General features: G+C 31.5%; 1 protein-coding gene across 1 annotated transcript in view; it reads right to left on the bottom strand.

The window, feature by feature from the left end:
• Window positions 1-4,728: 4,728 nt before the first annotated feature.
• The window catches only part of LOC129220028 (3-methyl-2-oxobutanoate dehydrogenase [lipoamide] kinase, mitochondrial-like), a 31,274-nt gene continuing 16,391 nt past the window's right edge, over window positions 4,729-19,611 (bottom strand). Inside the window, exons 9-11 of the mRNA XM_054854358.1 lie at window positions 17,375-17,467; window positions 14,924-15,088; window positions 4,729-10,747 (exon numbers count right to left, since the gene is read on the bottom strand). Of these exons, the coding sequence (XP_054710333.1) occupies window positions 10,603-10,747; window positions 14,924-15,088; window positions 17,375-17,467 (403 nt within the window). The 3' untranslated portion in view covers window positions 4,729-10,602. The remainder of the gene's footprint in view (window positions 10,748-14,923; window positions 15,089-17,374; window positions 17,468-19,611) is intronic.

Here is a 19,611-nt window from a genome sequence, read left to right as displayed (position 1 = left end):
CGCGGAAGAACTGAAACTTTTCCCCTTATATTTAAAAAAAAAAAAATCTTAGATTTGAAAACATTGAAAAAATATATATATATTAGGATTTTTTTTTCCTTTCTTTTTTTTTTCTCAAAATTTTAAGTTTTTTTTTAAACACTTGGTTTAAAATTGTTTTAATTGGTTCACTACTTGTTGAAAACAAAGTACTTTCAACTTATTTTAGCTTTTCTCTGAAGTCAAGTGTCATGCGTAATATTAGCGTTTTGCTGTAGTCATGCAACAATCTTTTAGCATCTGCTTTTGGTTTACAATTCTTCTTTTTATTTTCTTATTATATATATATATAACGCAAAAAATATTGAGCAAAATACAAAGCTATTTTTCATTACAAATATGATTACCCTGTTGCGTTGATCGGCATACCATATAATGCAAAATAACAAAAGTCAACATCGGCCGATCATAGGCCCCAATGCCAATTATCATCTTTTTTTTTTCGCATATTAAGGGATGCTTACAATAAAATTTAAAAAAATTTCTTCCCTAGGAAATTAATTTTTAAAAATTCAGAATTTGTTGCACATTTTATGTTACTTTCAATAGTTTACATTGAGATAAATATCAAATTCTGTTTTTGGAAGTTAACGTCTATTTCCATCGTGCAAACGACCAAATATAGCGACTAAACTCCCGTCAACGTATGACGGGTGAAAATTCCTTCTAATGCATTCGAACGAAGCTATTGCCTGTTTGGTGATAGTTTGATATGTGAAATTTTAACCCTAAACTCCAATAGGTGGCGTTAGTTGTTGATCACTTTTTCATTTCTTCAATCTCCTTAAACTACTCTTACCAGTGAAACTGTTAAGTTACCGGATCCAGTTCAGCCTTGTAAAGATAGAGCATTTGCCAGAATGTCAAACATTGCCAAAAATTATAAATAACTTACTGAATTTTTGGTGTTTCAACATAGACTAATAATAAGAGTAGACCGAGCTATGGTAACCCTTTTGCTGCTCATAAACCAAACCATGTGACTGGTGGATATCCTAGCAACAGCGGGCGTTAATCGTAGCAGACGATCAGCGCTCGCGAGAAATAAAATAAATAGAATTGATGGAACACGGAAGAATGATCTTTTATGGAGTCCGATTTGTAAATTTGTTATTCTAAGTTGTAAATATTTTGTTAATATAGTGAGTTTTTCGTTTAGATAGTATTGTGCATTTTCTATAGTCAATTTCAATAACTCTCTAAGCAATAAAATATGCAAGCGATCAAGAAGAATCAGCAAACGGTAAGATTTTTACCTACACTTTCAATTTAAGATACCGATTAGTACATTTTTGCGTTAACGCAAAACGTTTACGCCATTTCGTTCACGCCAACGCTGACAGCTCCAAATGAAATAAAAGTTACCGAAAACTGATCAAAAACTATTACCAATGTCAAAATAATGCATAACTAAAAGAAAAACAGTTCAATCTCTGCACATGGAAGTTTTTTTTAATGAAAACACATTGTCTTAAAATACATGTCGAGTGCCAAACTATAGATAATGCTGCCATCTAGCAACCATGCAGCCAAAGTCTTCGCCAAGCCCTTCCACTAGTCACATGATACATCTATGAACCAATTTTCTTCATCAGCAAGAATGAGAAAGCTCGGTCTACTCTTATTATTAGTCTATGTGTTTCAACAATGAAATAATGCTGTCACGCATGCTATGGCATGAGTACGAGTTTCATTGTTGATGATGTCAGCATTACTTGATCAGTGAATTGGCTATTATATATATGAGGATATGAAATGGCTTAATTGACAGCAATTTACCACTAGTCCCGCGGACTACTGATTTCTATTCCATGGTGGTCCAAAACTTTTCAGTGGTTTCAGATCTGCAGCGCATTATTAAGGACGTTGAAAACTGGTCACATTTTATGTTTTTTTTTTCTTTGATGGAGAGTAGAGAGTCGGTATTACTTGACCCCCCCCCCCTACACACACACACTGAGCCTGAAATGGAATACAATTCTTATGCGAATAATGTTGGGAGCAACTATGAAGATACAAGGAAACATTTCAAATTTTAAAAATCAAATCTTTTTTTAAAAGTAGAATAAGTAGAAGTTTTTTTAAAGTTTTCGGAAAGCTGGATTTGCTAACTTAATAACACCGCTTTTTTCACTGACCTTCCGACCAGAAAATAAAATCGTTCTTTTTTACAATTTCAGGAAGGCAGGAAAGGAAAATAAAATGCTCCCCTTTTACTATAAAAGATGCAAAAAACGTTTCCGTCTTCCGTTAAACGTCTTGTTCAACATGCCTTTATAGTTAATGATTTCATTAGCAATGAGTAGGATTTTTAGGGTTTGTATGTAGCTATTGGTACTATCAAACAGTGTATCATTAGAATGGAATGGGCGAAGGTGCTTGTATGCTTAAAAAAACTGCTTTTTAAAGCTTTTTTTTTTTTAGCACCTATAAGCTGAAACTTACAATCTTCAAATTCTTCAACAGGAATTTTTGCTTTTGATGTTTTTATGTATAATATTTTTATACTATTTTCATTCAGATTTGAAAATAAAAATTTCACAAATAGATGCAATTCAACGAAGTAGTAATGATACTAATTTTAAATATGTCATTAGAAATAATTTTAAATCTGGTTACGTTTAAGCATTTAATAAATTTTAAAACATTGATATAGGTTTAATAAATTACAAAACCACACAACTGTAAAGGGGTTTTGCAAGATGAACATCTAAATACCCTATCCAACCATGGATAAAAAAGTAGAGTATTTATTTTCACTTTCCCCACTTATATTCACACTTTTTTCAAACAAAGAACCAACTGTATTATTGATACGATCACAAGAATGAAGTTAAGTAAAAGTTCCACTTTAAACAAGTAACATATCTTTAAATTAAAACACTGTTCAACTTTTTTTCATTACTAATGTACTAAAAGTATAGTCAGACATTTACTTTTTATTTCTAAACAGTGGTAGTAATTTCTATTCATTGTTTCAAAAAAATGAGAATGTCATTATAATCTATCTTTCTTAGTACCCAAAAATATTTTTTTAATTTCCATACATTATTTTTATGTGTTAAATCAGGGCTCCCCAACTTTTTTGTACTCGACAGCACAGTATACAATATCGGTCGGACAGGGGGCCTATTTTTCTTCAAGGTGAAGTTAAAACTGGCAGTATAACTTACCATATCAAGTTTTTTGTTAATATTTTTGTGGAAAATGAGTAATTACTAAATACACAAAATATACAATATACAAAAATTCTTCACAATAAATATATATATAATTCTCGAAGTAAAGCAGATTTTTGTCATGGCATTTGGTTGACCATTGCATCGTAATTAAGAAGGATGGTGACATTTTTGCTTGTAAGCAGTTGTCAAAGTGTGCATCAATGAGTCATGACCCATAGTCTAATTTTATTATATTTGTTGTTGATAACAATTATTCACACCAGTATATGGAGCGAAAACACAATCTTATTTGGGCGTCATTATTTTCAAAGAAGAAAATTTATACTTCTTTCAAAACTTTCATTCCAGAACTTATCTCTCAGAAATAGAGATTGGCTGCATTTCGATTTGTGCTTTTATCAATGTCGGACGTCATTTTTACTTTTGAGTAGCTAATAATTAAAAAGATCTTTTATACAGCAATTTTTTTTTTAGAGCTAGGGGTCTCTGATCTTTGCTCGCTGGTCCTCACCAATCGCCAAGGATGCTTTGCAATCTTGATTTACAATTATTTAAGTGATGTATTAGAACAATCTTATTAAAAAATACATTACGAATTCCATTTCAAACAAAATGAAAATCTGCTTCTCCCTCTCGTTGAAAATAGAATATAAGTAAAGAGAGCTCATAGTTAGAACACAATTCCTCTCCCACCCGAAGACAAAAAGAATGTGATAGAATGTTCATTTCAAACATCCCTTTTAAATTTGTGGTCTCTAATAATATATTTTATTCTTTAACTCTGGGTTTGAACTGAGTTGATAGGAGTTTCGCTAAAATACTCACCCTTAAACTTGAAATTCTTATTGATTGAGAAAATTGGAAGCTTTTTTTTGTGCAGAAAAAAAATCTTTCGAAGGACACAGAATGTTAAGGGGTGTGGAAAATCTTCCATCCCTTTAATTTGATAATTCGAATCCCTTGATTATCCCAATAGGGTTGTTTCCTTCAGTCAAAAGTACTACTTTTAGTCATTGAAATGGATAGAATGAGCAAAAAAAATAGTATGGACCCAGAAAATACTTTCATTTTCTCAACAGGTTTTTTTTTTTAAATTAATTTTTTAAAATGTCTGATTTTTCAAACAAGGCATGCTCTTTGGCGCATCTTTCTTCTGTGTTTACACATTGTGATAATCAAGCAGCGAATTAAAATTGCGCTCTACGCTTGCTATCAACCATATAGTTTCCAATACACATGAGTAAAGATGCGAATTAAATATTTTGTTCTGTGAATGGCTTTTCATCATTTGTGATGTCACACGACAGAAGTGTAAACAATAAAATCGCACCTATTTAAGTAATTTTTTAAAAATATTAAACTTAAATAAATTATTTAAAAAAAGATCAGATCCTATGTTTTTAAGCATGCTCTTCCAGGAATTTTTTTTTTTTTTTTTTTTTTTTAAATTTTGGAAACGACCCCATTGCCTGAACAAAAGTATTAAATGATACAATTGAGATCAAAGTAAACCATCACAAAATACAATTTATTAGCATGAGATTTCAAAACTTTGATCATTACACTTCAAATCAAACACAAAAATTTTCAAATGTTTTAAATTTTGCTTACATGTTTCAGAACTACAAATTTATTTAAGCACAAAATTTTCATGTCACATTTAACAGAGAGATTCAATATATAAAATAAAATACACATTACAAACTGCACCAATGATAAAACTCTAAATTCTAATGCAGACAAATAAATACAGCAAAATATAAAATATTGATGCAGGTAATATAAAGTTAAGGCACAATAGCTGATGAAAATTTGTCATGATTAAACTCTGCTTGTATATGACAACTCCAAAAGAAGTCATGAAGGATTTCTTTGCAAGTTGAAATAATAATTATGACTTCAAACAATCTTGTAAACATCATTCCTAAAACATATGTGAGCAACTGTACTCAAAGTAAGAATTGCGTCAGTAAAAAAACGTTTTAGTTTCTGTTGGTTTACAGTCAAACTTTCCATGTTTAAAGCAAATGAAACAGAAATCTGATATAAGAAAAAACCCATTTTTTAGCTTTTGAATGTTATTTTACGCGTAACCATTAAGCAAGTCACTAACCAAAAATTTTTTTTAACAGTAGTACTATAATCTTGGAATTAATTCTTTGTAGCATGGTATTTATAGAAGAGCGAAAAAAAAAATCGTTTGAAATCTTATTTATGATGAGAACTACTCTTTCTGTTTCAATAAGTTTTAACTTTTGATGTGACAGTTCAATTTGTTGGCTATTCAAACAAAACAGTCAGTGGCTAAATTATTCTGTAAACTTTTGGCATACAAAACTTGGCCGTGCTGCTACCTAGTTTTTCGTAACCTGATATGAACCGGGAGAATTTAAAAAGCACCAATGCGTCTTGCTGCAGATTAACTGCATATCGAAAAATTTCTTTTACTGGACTTTTTAAGTCGTGTCAGTACACAGTGTAAGTTAGCTTAACATGGGGTTTTCTTTTCATAGGTTTTGTAATGGCTGTAGTGAAAAACTTGTTAAAATGTCATGGAGATAAGAATGTCCAATAAAATACATATACAATATTTTTATATCTTTCAATAGTCACTGATTCAGGGTTGGCAAGGTTTTGGACACTACAGTAAAAACCACGATAAATACAATGGTTTTTACCATCCTGTCCAAAAGTGTCCAAAACTACATTTTTAGAGAAACTATTTTGTGAGAAAATATCAAAAACAGAACAAAATACAAAGTTATGTTTTACATTGAATATTTATTCAATGTGAACATTCCAGTATAAATATATGTGTAACTTATTTAAACAGCTGATTCCAATCTAGCTACATAGAAGTTGAATTCTTCATTAAAATTTTCAATTTGCATACATATATAGGGGAAGGTTGCCCTCAATGAACCACATAACACTTTTGACTTTTTTTAGGAAGTAGTTCAGACTCAAACTTTATATTGACGACAGGAATAATTACTCAGCTTATTTCTCCCTTAAGAAAAATATTCGCTTTTATGTTAACTGTATTCAATAAAGAATAAAAATTGAAAAGAAATATTTTAGAATGTGGTCCATTCATGGGAACCAGTTGCTATGGATGGACCACATTTTCAAATAAGAAAATCAAACCGGAAAATATAAATAATTATTACAGGAGATGAACAAACACTACAAATAATAATAAGTTATTCAAAAAGAGAAAATTATTTTTCTTTTTTTAAATTATTTTTTATCATAGGAGAAACATAAAAACCCCTCTGGACTCACACAACACAGCTCTTTTCACCACACTTTGCTCACCACTTCATATTTTCTAACATGTGACTTTCTCTTCTGAGCTAAAACTTCATGAGGGAAACAATTTCATTTGAACAAATCATCCAAGTTCAAAAATCTTGATTTACAAAGATTTATATTGACAACAAGGTTTTTGCTATAGCACGTTGCATGCCCATCGTTATCCACTGGCTTTATTTCACTTACTTTGGTATTTTTCGTGAACAACAAACGTACTTGAAACTGTATTAAAATTTACTTTCACAAATACTGAATTGACTACACAAGTTTTCAAGTTGAAAATATAATAGCTGAGGGGAGTTTCCAAAACTTATTTTTAAAATATTTTTTCATCATTATCACTTACTTTAAAAAATTGATCAATTATTAACAGGGGTGATTGTGAGTTCATCAAAAAATACATGAAAGTTTCAAAGCGAGAACAGGAGGGGGGCGGGGGGTAATCTTTGGCCCCTATTACTTAAGTGCACCTATGCCATAGTATTAAATAGTTCAATAGTCAGAGTCAAAATAGTGTGTATACATTTGATTAAAATTTTAATGGGTTACAAAGTTACTTTTGAGCTGGGGTTATGCAAAATTATCTTGACATTTGTCCATCTTAAGGGATAGGTGTCCATTTTAAGGCTCTTGCAGGTATATTTGATGAGTATTATACAATTTTTAAAATACTGCGGAGGTAGGGAGATAAAAGCATAACAAAAAAAAACATAATTCCGGTATTTTCAGACATAAAAATACCGGAAATACGTCCGAAAATACGGGAAATTTGGTAAAATACCGGAACACAATCACCCCTGTATTAAAGATATTTGAGCTGAAACCTGAATAATATTCATAAGATTCCATGAATAAACCAATTTTTTAGCTGGTTCATCATAGAAACACCTAGCAGTTCAATGATAGCAACTGCGTCATTTTGAATGTTCTCATAGTTCTCACTGCTGTGACGATTTGAGATGAAACTTTAAATATTGGGAATTGTACTTGAAAATACATTCTTTCAAGTCAATGTTCCCATTTAGTTTTTCAGTAATATTCAAAGCATGTAAAAATAAAGTGTAAATGTCAATTATTAGTAAGTGAACGGTAAAAATTTTATTTGGACGTTTAACAATGTGATGTATTGATTCAAGCTCGTGACAATTCTGCATTGGTCAGTTTTGAGACAATGGAGGACACTAAAACTGATTTCGTGCCTAGGAAAAATCTTGTTGGGGAAAATACCTTCGAAGTCCAGTCATAGAACTGGTTCATTGATGGCAACCTTCCCCTATATACATACAGGGTGTTCCGTTTTAACATGCAAGACCTTTATTTTCGCAACTGTTAGTCCTAGATATATACTTCCAATTGCAAAAAATTTCAAAATCAGATGCAGAGTTAAGATATTGAAAGTTTGAAGTAAGTGAAAACAAAAATGAGGCGAAAAATACAAAATTTAAATTTTTATACGGGCCTTATGTCCCCTAACTTACATTTAGCGCAATAATCTCCATTGAAAAATAATTCCAACACAAAAAGTTCGAAACTAGTACGATCAATATTTACTGAGATATGAAAAGCAGCATTTTGTGACTTACACCGCTCAGGGCCGGATTTGGAAGTGTGGAGGCCCCGGGGCAAATGAAGGAGTGGAGGAGCCTAATCAGGGTTCGAAAAGATCATCATATTTTCGAAAATATCCTATACTTTGATATACAATAGAAAACCATTATAACACTGACCTATATAACACTATTCTCTATAAACTGTACAACTTTCCAGAAGTAAACAATAGGTTTTGAAGTTTAAAAAATATCTCTGTTTTGTTATGCAAACATAAAAATTGTTATTTTGAAACAGTTTTTCATTTTTCCATCTTAATCCAAAGCTTTTAAATGGAAATTAGTACCCCCCCCCCTTACAGTAAACAGAAAATACCAGATGGCTCTTGCAAATGCAGCTGTTATGCAAACCAAGAAGCTAACAGAAGTGCAGGATAATGCACTTTCTTTTGATTGTGAAACATATTTATTTGTGAATAACTAATTTTAATGTGGGTGCTTTAATACTCATTGCAGATAAAACTCATTCTGAAGTGCTAATATAGAGACATGTTCTGAAAATTAGTTTCAAAATTTGTGGAATGATCTTTATAACGCAAAAACCTTTATAACGCAAAAGCTCTGGTCCCAAGGTGTGCGTTATAATGGTCTTGTACTGTATATCCAAATATATTGATATATATATGTATATATCCGATATTTTCGACCCGTGAAAGCTAGGATCTTTTGTAAAAATTTTATTGTGCAGGCCCCTTTGTTGTGGAGGCCACGGGGCAGTAGCCCCGCCTGCCTTCCCCTAAATCCGGCCCTGACACCGCTTTCCATGATCTAAAACTAAATTACCACCTAACTGCTTTAGAAAAATGCCAATAATTTGTTTCTAAAAATTTTCAAGCTACTATAGTTTTTGTTTATTGTAGTTACAGAATGTATTGTATTAAAAATATGAATTTAAAAAAAATTACACAAGTTTTAAAACGTAAGTGCATACATTTAATCATTAATTTATTGTTCTTTAATCTATGATTAAAAAAAGAATTTTCATTAAAACATCATGCAAAACTTATATGCAAAAATAATTTAAAAATTTAAACTTTTTTTTTGCTACACCTAAATATTGCACATTTAAATGACATTCCTTTAAGTTACGAATGGAACTGAAATCAGTTGTCTTGGTAGTGTTGTGAATTCCCTTTTATAACTCTATTGTCCGTTTTTTATGAGAAGGCACTTTGCCAGGCCTCCTCGAATGCAGAGTTCCATTTTACATGGGGGTGATGGGTAAGCAATCCTCCCACTTCTAAAGGAGACAAAACCAGACATCCTTAACTTGGGGGTGCATTTTAATGTGCAAAAAAGTCTTAGTGTCCTTTACATCACTTGCTTCACTTGTTTGTTGTCATTTTAATTATTCTTACATTTTTCAAACTGCTGCTTTTACTTTCTGCCGAAAACAGCGAAATAGAATCATCGAATATCACGTGACGAGGAAGGAATCAAGTGCCTTCTCCTGAAAAACGGACAATACCAATTGTTGCATGAGGAAGTTTTTATGTAATAGAGTTGTTGGCATTTTTTTTAAGTAAAATGTTTTTTGAATGAGCATTTCAGCGAAAAATATTTACAAATACTCATTTATTAAAGCTTAATTATATTTATAATTCTGCATTACAAATTTTGCAGTAAAGACAAATTGATTAGGTTACACTCCTTTAGTGTTAGCATACTTTCGGACAGTTTTAGACAGTAAAAATCACCTGTCCTGTCCTAAACTAGTTTTGGACAGTCCAAAATCCAACCCTGCACTGATTACATAATGTTATAAAAAAGTAGCAAATTAAAATAAATTAGGAAACATTGTCATATAGCATAAAAATTAAAAAATACTCATGCCTTTTTTGTGCACAAAACCTGCTAGTAAAACGAGCACTATATATTTTATACAAAGTTATTAAGTATATTAAAACATATACATATTATTACAAAAAAGATGAAAAATCATCAAGATAAAAATAACTTAGCAGAAGAAAAATGCTATAAAAACTTTTAATTCCACATTTATATCAAGTAATTTTTTGCAATCGAACGGAATTTTATAGGTGAATTTAACTTTATAAATGAATATTTGATACACAATACGACTTCCGTTTGGAAATTGCTGTTCTTAATTTACTACAATACTTAAAGTCTCTTTAGTTATTGCATCATGCTTAACAAAACCTTAAAAATAATAATAAAAATGCAAAGGATACATATACTGAAATCTACAAGCAAAATAAATATTGAAAAACAAACTCTAGGAGAAAAATTTTTTAATGCTTTAAAACTGCTTTATAATCCATTATTTACACAAAACTAAAATTCTGAGATTCTAAAATCAAAGACAAAGAAAGTCATTATTTAAATGTTAAGAAAAGACTTTTATACGTTGTTGGGCAAAAATTGCATAGGTACAAAAATTTTTTTAAAAATCAGATCGTAAAAATGAAAAGTTTATGTATCACAAAGAGCAGTTACATTCAAATTCGGAAGCTCTCAAATTTGCCATCAATGTGGCGTAATCTCAGATACGCATCTGTTCCAATTCCTTGCATTGTTTCTAAGGTCAAAGAACCTCCAAGATATTCAGCATAAGCTCGAGATGTAGGTAGACCAAATCCAAAACTGAAACATCAAAACGCTATGTTTTAAAATACATATGCTGTATGAAGTAATATTCCACATAAAAATACAGTACTAGGAAAAGGTTTCTTAATGGAGAGGGTTTTTTTTTTTTTTTTTTGATTATTGTCCTCCTGTTATCTTTACTCAATAGGAATTTTTAGAGTGTTGTCCCCACCATAATGAAGATTTTCAAGTCTTTCTTTTCATTATTATGAGGGCCATTCCACGCATGGAAAACGGTCATTTTGTCCTGCACGTAACCCCTCATACATTTCATTAAAAATAATACTTTGAAATATTAATGAACAAATTTTTTTTTCAGCTTAATAAATTTTACAAACTTATGTGTGATTTCTTAAGCAAAACATTTTGTCATTACCTCTTAAAATTATTACTTTTTAATGAAATATATGAAACGTTATGTGTGGGACAAAAGGTTGACTTTTTTGTGGAATGGCCCATAATAGGTATTTTGCGGGACTGTAGCCCTCATTTGAATGAAGAATTTTAAGATGTTCCCATTATTATAATGAGCATTTTCAAAAACTGTTGAGATTACTTAAAAACGACTGGCTTTAATGAGGATGTTAGGAACTGTTTTGCTTTTAACCTTTGCTAAGCCATAACTGCTATTGAATGATACAGTACTATTTCTAAGCATATCCTTGTGCTAAGGATTATATTTAGAGCTGTAGGTCAACCGGCAATGCAGAAGCAAAGGGTGCCTGAACATAAATTTGCAGAGGGGCGGGGGCTGATTTTTAATTACCAAATGAAACTCTAATTTTACTAAATGAAAAAAAGTGAGCACATATATTTGCCTACATTTAATAAAAAGCAACATCACACATCATTTTAAAAACATAAAAAATAAATAAACAAAAAAATGTTGCAATTTTGCAATACTATCTCAAAATTTGTCAAAGAGTCAGACAATCTGCCGAAGAACAAGTTTTTTAGGTAGGTTAAATGTGACCTCCCATCAGAACTACCCTGTCCAAAAAGTACATTGTTATGACTTGTTAAGCCAAATATAGTGCCCCCTCCCTGAAGATTTAAAAAAAAGGAGGGCATGATGCTTCCTGAAAAAGGTCACTTCAATACAATAAAAAGGACCCTTTTTCCAAACGAATTTTGTAGTAAAAGAGTACAAAGTTTTTTGCACAAGCTTCCCATGTCATTCTAGTGGCTAAGGGAAACAAATGAGTTCCTATGAGAATAATTACTTTTCGACAAAGAAGCGTTACCGATTATTTATTGATGAACTCAAAGAGGCAAGGAGGGCATATTGAGAGGCTCAAAATACAGTGCAACATGCATCAAAGGTTGCCTTAAAGAAGGCAGTGCGTAACACACGCCTATACCTATGATTGGGGAAATAACTAAGTGCTTCAGATGGTTCGTCACGTAGGTTACACCAAAACATCGATATCTTACTTTAATGGGAAATTTTAGGGACTCTGGGTCTTGTAGGATTCAAAGTTTGGATTTTATACAGTATGGGTCAAATAGGATTTTTCAAAGAATGTTTGTTATTGTTTAGGACTCTTGGTCTCATTGTAAAGAAAATTTTTAACGATGGCTGCTGAAAAAGTGAATGAAGATTTTGGGTACTGCTGTCCTAATTCAAATAGGAATCATCCACTAAAATTAATCCTATTTACCTCGAATTGAGTATTGTACAATCCTCATACTCAAAAATACTTGTGTAACAGAGTTAGTTGCATCATAATAATCTGAAAATCCCAATTAGTGACGCAATTACTACAGCATAGATGATTCAAGAATGGAAGCCTCCAATAATATTTACTTCGCTGGATTAAGAAAAACAGGGTTTATACACTTATGGTTTAAAAAAAATTCTCTGACTTTTCCTGGTTTTCCCTGTTGTTTTTTTTAAAAATTCAAAGTTACTCATTTCATTCCAAATTAAGTTTAAATTGGAATAGTTTCAAAATAATTAAAACTGTTTAAAGTAGCCAATGCAAAAGAACTGAAACTTTTTCCCTTAGATTAAAAAAAAAATGTTGAAAGTTGATTTCATTTGCTTACTACTTGTTGAAAACTAAGTGCTTTCAACTTATTTTAGGGTTTCTTTGATGCCACATGTCATGCATAATATTGGAGTTTTGCTGTAATTAAGCAATAATCTTTTAGCATTCGATTTGGGTTTACAATACTTCTTTTTATTTTCTTCTTAGTTAATAACACAAAACATATTGAGCAAAATACAAAGCTATTTTTTAGTATAACTATGATTAACTTGTTGCATTGATCGGCATACCATATTATACATAATAACAAAAATCAATATCCGCCGATCATAGGCTGATGCTAATATGATGATCAGTTTGTCTTTCTTTGACATTAAAGGGCGCTTACATTAAAATTATTCTTTATAGAAACTAATTAATTTTAAAAATTCATAATTTATTGCACATTTTAAATTACTTTCAACAGTTTGCATTGAGATAAACATCAAATTCTTTTTGGAAATTTCTATCAATTTCATCTAGCAAATGACCAAATATGGCAACTTAATAAAAATTTTAAGATAATAAGTTGATTTCTGTATTTGTAGCGTAAAAGTAGTTATAAATAATTAATAATCCTTTAAAAACTACAAGACAAAATAGACAGTTTTTAGCACATAAGCATCTAAAACCATTAAATTAAAAAGTGTTTTTAAGAAAAAATTTTGTATTTTTCATGAAAATAATTACAAATTATCCACCAAAAGAAAGAGGCACATTTTGTGTTGTTTCAATAATTTGCATTGCAATAAACACCTACTGCCATTTTCAAAAATTTAGACACTTAAAGATTGGTTACTTACATCTTGGGAATGACCAAATATGGCGGCTGCGCCAAAAATTAAGAAATAATTTTTGAATTTGTAGCATGAAAACAATTTAAAAATAATAAATCTTCATGAAACTACAATTCAGTTGAAAAGTTTTTAGCACATTTGCGTCCAAGGCAATGAAGATTAGATTTAAGTTTTAAGAATAAAAATTTTCATTTCTCAAGAAAATTCCATATTTAAATATTTGGAAAAAAAATGCAGCACATTTTCCGTTACTTTCATTAGTTTTCAGTTAAAGAAAACGTCCAATTCTGCTTTGTTCTTGGAAACTTAGGCTTTTAAGCATCATGTCTACTTCAAGCTTGTGAATGACCAAAGATGGCGACTACGTTTCACACGTAGCTGAAAAGAGTTTCAATCAAAAAACGACTTCTTCGATTAACCCTCCCATATTCAGGCTTGTCCTTTGAAGCAGTAAAATGCTTTTTCTCCATTGTTGAGTTTGTACATAATTCCTGTTTACCTGGGGAATTTTTTCCTTGGGAACAACTGAGTGGGCAAAAATAGCGACTGCAGAAGGGGTTTTTTTTTTACATCACTTTTTTTTATTGCCAGTCATTTTACCTTGAAATTCCAAATTTGTTTCGGGAAACATCAACAAAAACGAAGATTAGATCTCATGGTACAAAATTCTTGGGTAAAAAATTGAAAAAAAAAATTTGGGGGGGCAAAAATTGGAAAATTCTCAGACTTTTCCCTGACATTTTTAACTAAGTCATTTTCTCTGACAATTCCAGGTTTTCTTGGAGCGTACGAACCCTGAACAAGGAGACAAAGTGGGTTTTCCATATTGCAACTGAGAGTTTCACTGGTTTTCTCCTAATAATGAAACAGATTGAGATCATTGTCTCAATAACAGAGGCTCTGACCATTGTTTCAATAACAGAGGCCTTAAAAGTCTTCTAGAAAGAGGATTATGGTGCCCTTAAAATAAAAAACATCAATTACACAAACCTAACAATCTGCCGAACAAAAACTGCAGGTAAATGTGTTAAAAAATACTTTGAACACAGACTTTATTTAGTTTTTGTAGCTGTAATCTCTTTTTGTCTCAATTATTGTCTCATAAAAATGAATAAAAGTCAGAGCTGCAGAGTTGGAATCATAGAGACGGACTGATTTTGGGTTAAATGAGTTGGAGTGGGCATTGAAGGCTTCAAAATTCCAAAAGGCAGACTCAGTCACTTTTCCTCTAAGTCCTCAACTTTGCCAGTGCTGGGGAGTCCAACTGATTTTAAGCTAAAAGAATCAGTGTCAATCATTTTCCATCCGACTCCATAGCTCTGCCTTAGAAGGAAACGAATATTTACCCATGCATGGGTCCAGATGCAGGACCATCATTTGGTTCATTCATAATTTGGCCCAAGAGTCCTCCATCTAAACGATGATCAGTGCTAGATCCCGCAGTGGTAAAATGGTATTCCATAATGTGAGGGAGAAGCTGATGAGGGATTCCACATCCTCTGTCCGAGATTCTGTGAAAAAGAAACATCTTTTATGTAAAGTATAATATTTACAGTAATGCTGAAATAACACTTTTGTATTTGGCTTTGTGACCATTCCAAGAGGGTGTGTATTTATTGTTATTTTCCACCCTTGTTTTTATCTTATGGCCACTCTTAGTAACTTTTTTTGTGAAGGATCAGGAAGCGAGCGAGAAGGGGTTTGTATGGCACATGGTTTAGCATACATATTTGTTCTTTTTTTACTTAGTGTCGCATCAATGTGTTTTTACTTTTGGAAGTCCCTGGATTTCCCACCTCTGTTAAAGCGATCTTATTTGTGCTGGCATTTTTTGAGCAGTAGTTTCACCGCTGAAGAAGTGAATTCACGCTGAACTTGTCTGGGTTTGGGAGAATGGCTTATTTCCATGTCGATAAGGAGGGGATTGAGAGACAAACAGAGAAAGACAGGGAAAAGACTAAGTGGGCAAATTGTTCTGGGAGAAGATGGAAAAGAAAAGCTTGGTATGCTGCCCAAAGTCAGGAATACTTTCAAAAGTTTTTAAGCACAAAAGCTGAAATTGTAAGGTTGTATTCAAATGTTTTGAGTTTTATTTCTTTCACATCCCCCCCCCCAAAAAAAACTTCTTGGATGGAGAAGTTCTTGTGAATGGAAACTATCTCTGAAAAGAATGAAATTTTCAAACGCACACAGTAAGGTGCTAAAAAAAATACCATACATTAAAAAAAAGAGGTACCAATGTTTCAAGAGCATTAACAGCAGTAAACAAATTAAATATTTGTATTGAGAAGCAGCTTTGCAATGCAAAAACATAACTCAAATTTTCTTAAATGAATGCTTTATTTAAAATTTTAGATTTCTACTTAATATATGCTATCCCTATTTTAAGCAAGATAAAATAAATAGTAACATGTAAAATCTAATACTGTAAATGTGCAATTCTTGAAAAAAGTTTTTTATTTCATTCAAGTAACTATTAATTAAATATGGGATTAACTGTTATGCTTTGATAGTATATTAAAGCATGTATCTGGTGTACAAATAAGTTTTAAAGGATTTTTTTTTTTTTTTCAAGTTTGATGCTATATTGTGAAAAAATGGTTTCATGTTCAGTTTTTGAAGTATTGACCATTGCTGGCCACTACCTTTTCCCATCTTTCTGTCAATTTTTGAATGCCTAATCGAAAAAACGATGTGTCTTTTGATGCAATCCACGAATCGATCCAATTTTGGACTTTTTCAAAAGAGTAGCAGTGCTGATCCCCAAGAGCATATGTCATCGACAAAAATAAATAGTAGTTAGAAGGGGCAATGTCAGGGCTGTATAGCGGGTGGGGTAGGATTGCGCATTTTAAGGTATCAAGGTTTGTTTTGACTGACGGCACTACACGTGATAAAGCGTTATAATGTTGTAAAATTATTAAACTTGTTGTGTTTCCCCTTATATTGTGGCCGTTTTTTCTGCAGTACTCAGCTCAAACGCATCAATGCAGTTCGGTTAAGTTGTTCGGCACCAGTCTTCGTCCAATATAGCCTCCAATTCAGAATCTTCAAACATTTGTGGCTGTCAATCGTGCTCTTTGTCATTGGTATCAAAATCACCACTTCTAAAACGTCTATACCAAAACTCACATGTAGAAATTGATGAAGCATGTTCCCCGTAAGCTTCTTGCAGTATTTGATTGCCTTCAGCCGCACATTTCTTCAAATGGAAGCAGAAAAGTAAACTTTCCCCAAATTGTGTTTTGTTGGCACAAAAGTCGACACATTTAGAGCACACAAAAACTATGTTTTTTTCAACTTTAGCCAAATATCACATACTGAAAATGAAACCCTAACGATGACGTTATAAAATGAAGATATGTGCAACATTGTCCGTTTCAATGTAATACCATTGACGCCATCTCTTAAAAATCTTTTAAAACTTATTTGTACACCAGATATTATTCCCCTACAGCATTATTTTTTGAAGGCTTTGGTTGTCTGGAAAAAATAAAAAACTTAGCGTTATGCACAGGACATTTTTTCGAGAATCGCCCAAATAAAACTTGATTGAACCGTTTCTCACAAAGCACAATAATATTAGTTTATTAGTTTCAATTAATATTGTAGCTTGCACTAAATGAGTTGCCAATAACTCAAAAAGTAAAATTGCAAGATATAATCCCCCAAACATCAAACACCTCCCAATAATGTCACAAAATGCTCTTATTTCAGTTTAAAATGCACAAATTTATAAAGTGTACACCTGGCAGAATCATATTCACACATGTAACCATTCGTGAAAAAAACATTACCTGATGATAAAATCAACATCATTGTTGGCAATTGTAATGGTAACAGGTGGAAGACTATCTTCAGAAGCATCGAGATGGCTTTCAATAGTTGCCCTATAAAACAAATATTGTTGATTTTACTTTATATAGCAAGAGTTTTCACAGCTGAAATTTAAAGTCCAGAACCAAAAAACTTGAGTCATTTATAAAGAACTTTGCTAACTATATATAAAGTGTAACTACCAGTAGTGGACATTGTACTAGTAAACACTTCTCAAGAATAAGCAAAACGGTAAGCATTACGAATTTAAGCATCAGTATGTAACCTTGACTAAAAAGGTATAAAATAAATAACAAAATGCATTTTTAATCCAAATAATAAAGTGGTCTTTATATTTGCATTGCTTACCTTTCAGCTTATTCTTTATAAGTGTCCACTACTACTGCAGTGACAATTACTGGAGGTTTTACCCCAATAACAAATAAAAGTGAAAGCAAATGCAATAAATGGGTAAAAGACACCAAAGAGATTGCAAAAGGCTATTAAAAATTGAAGAAGACAATTTACAAAAGAACCCCCCATATCAAGGGATCTTTTCCTCAAAAATTACAATGACAATTTTTCACATTGACTTATCTACTGTATGTTAATGTCATATAAAAATATTTCCATATTTCTCACTAAAATTAATATAAGAAAGTCTAAAAGGATGACCTTTTTGAAATTTCTGAACAACAATTTTTCCTAAGTTGAAGTTATCTGCATGAGACACAGCATTTTTATGTATAAGAGCAAGAAAACATGTCAGTTACAGGGTAACGGCACCAGTAATAGACATGTTATAGCCATCGCTCTCGGATTAACTCTATTTTCTGAGCCTTTTAATGTATTTTGACTTTTAAAACTATTTTTATCTCATGCAACAACATCTCATCTAATGTTTGGCTGCTTCTGGATCCCTTGAATTAGTTAATTCTATTTTTATTTGCTCAATTTTAAAAAACCGTCCGACCCCCCAGTAACAGATATCGAAAATCCTGATGATAGCCAGCAACAGATAAGATGAGAAAAGGATGAGTAAAGGACAGAATTCCCCTTTTCGTTTCAAAATGCGCAAAAGTTTGTTATTTTTAGATCTAAAACCTTGTTAAATTCAAATGAACATGAACATCGGCAGACCTCGTGATGGCTGTTCATAACCTTCCACCACTGCCTTGTAAATAACAATTGGCTTACAAAATTCACTCTGATAACACTAGATGGTTTGCACCGTATTCAGGGTCGCAGCTACATCAGTTTTATCTGCCTAAAGTTCTTATTATTTAAATTCAAATTTACGACTGTCTGTTACTGAACCCTTGTCTCAGCTACTGGTGCTGTAACCCTATACGTACTTTCCCAATTTTGATTTAAAATTGAAAATTTTAATCTTGTTTTAACCAAGATCAAGGAGCCAGTGAAATTATTTCGCAGAAAGAAAATTTCATTACATTAGTATTGCGGAATTTGTACATCCTTCAGATTTAATTTAATTAGGGGATTACCTAAGTTTTGGCCAGAACGAAACTTTCGAAGTAACAGACTTTGAAACAGGATTTTACTGTATTGCTTTGTTTACATTATGAAAAATAACTTATGATTACAATAATATTGTATAATATGATAACTTTAGCAAAAAAAGCTAACACAGAAAAACTGTACGTAAAATTAACATTTTAAACAATAATCATATGAAAAAAAAAAAAAAACAATGTAGGAAATGCACGAATTTGTAAAATAATGAAGACAAGTATTAAGGGATTTCAAGGACCCCCTGTTCATTATGAAAGTACTTATTTGTTTTTAAATAAGCATAGGTTTTCAGAAGTTAAAAAAATAAACATAACATTTTAACAGTAGAGGTACTTTTTATACTTGTTATATCTTAATGGTTTAACTTTATAAATGAAAACATCAAAAGAGAAAAATATAAATGTAATAAAACAAATTTTACTGCTATACTCACAATAAATTGGGAACACACAAAAAAAAAGTTATTCTAAGTAACAGAATGAATCTAGTTTTAACACAATTTTGTCTTGAACAAATCTGCAAAATCTTGCTATAAATAGCATAGAAAAAGTGCTACAGATGAGAGAAATATTTTAACATGCATATAATATTCACCCACTAAACTGTTTCTTGGTTCCTCAATTTCACACTCAATGAAAAATTTTCAAAATAGGAATCAATCCAATGAAAACAAAAGTTGAATAAA

The sequence above is a fragment of the Uloborus diversus genome, chromosome 4 (genome assembly GCF_026930045.1).
Source record: "Uloborus diversus isolate 005 chromosome 4, Udiv.v.3.1, whole genome shotgun sequence".
Classification (NCBI taxonomy): Eukaryota; Metazoa; Arthropoda; class Arachnida; order Araneae; family Uloboridae; genus Uloborus; species Uloborus diversus.
This window is presented reverse-complemented; position numbering and strand designations above follow the sequence as displayed.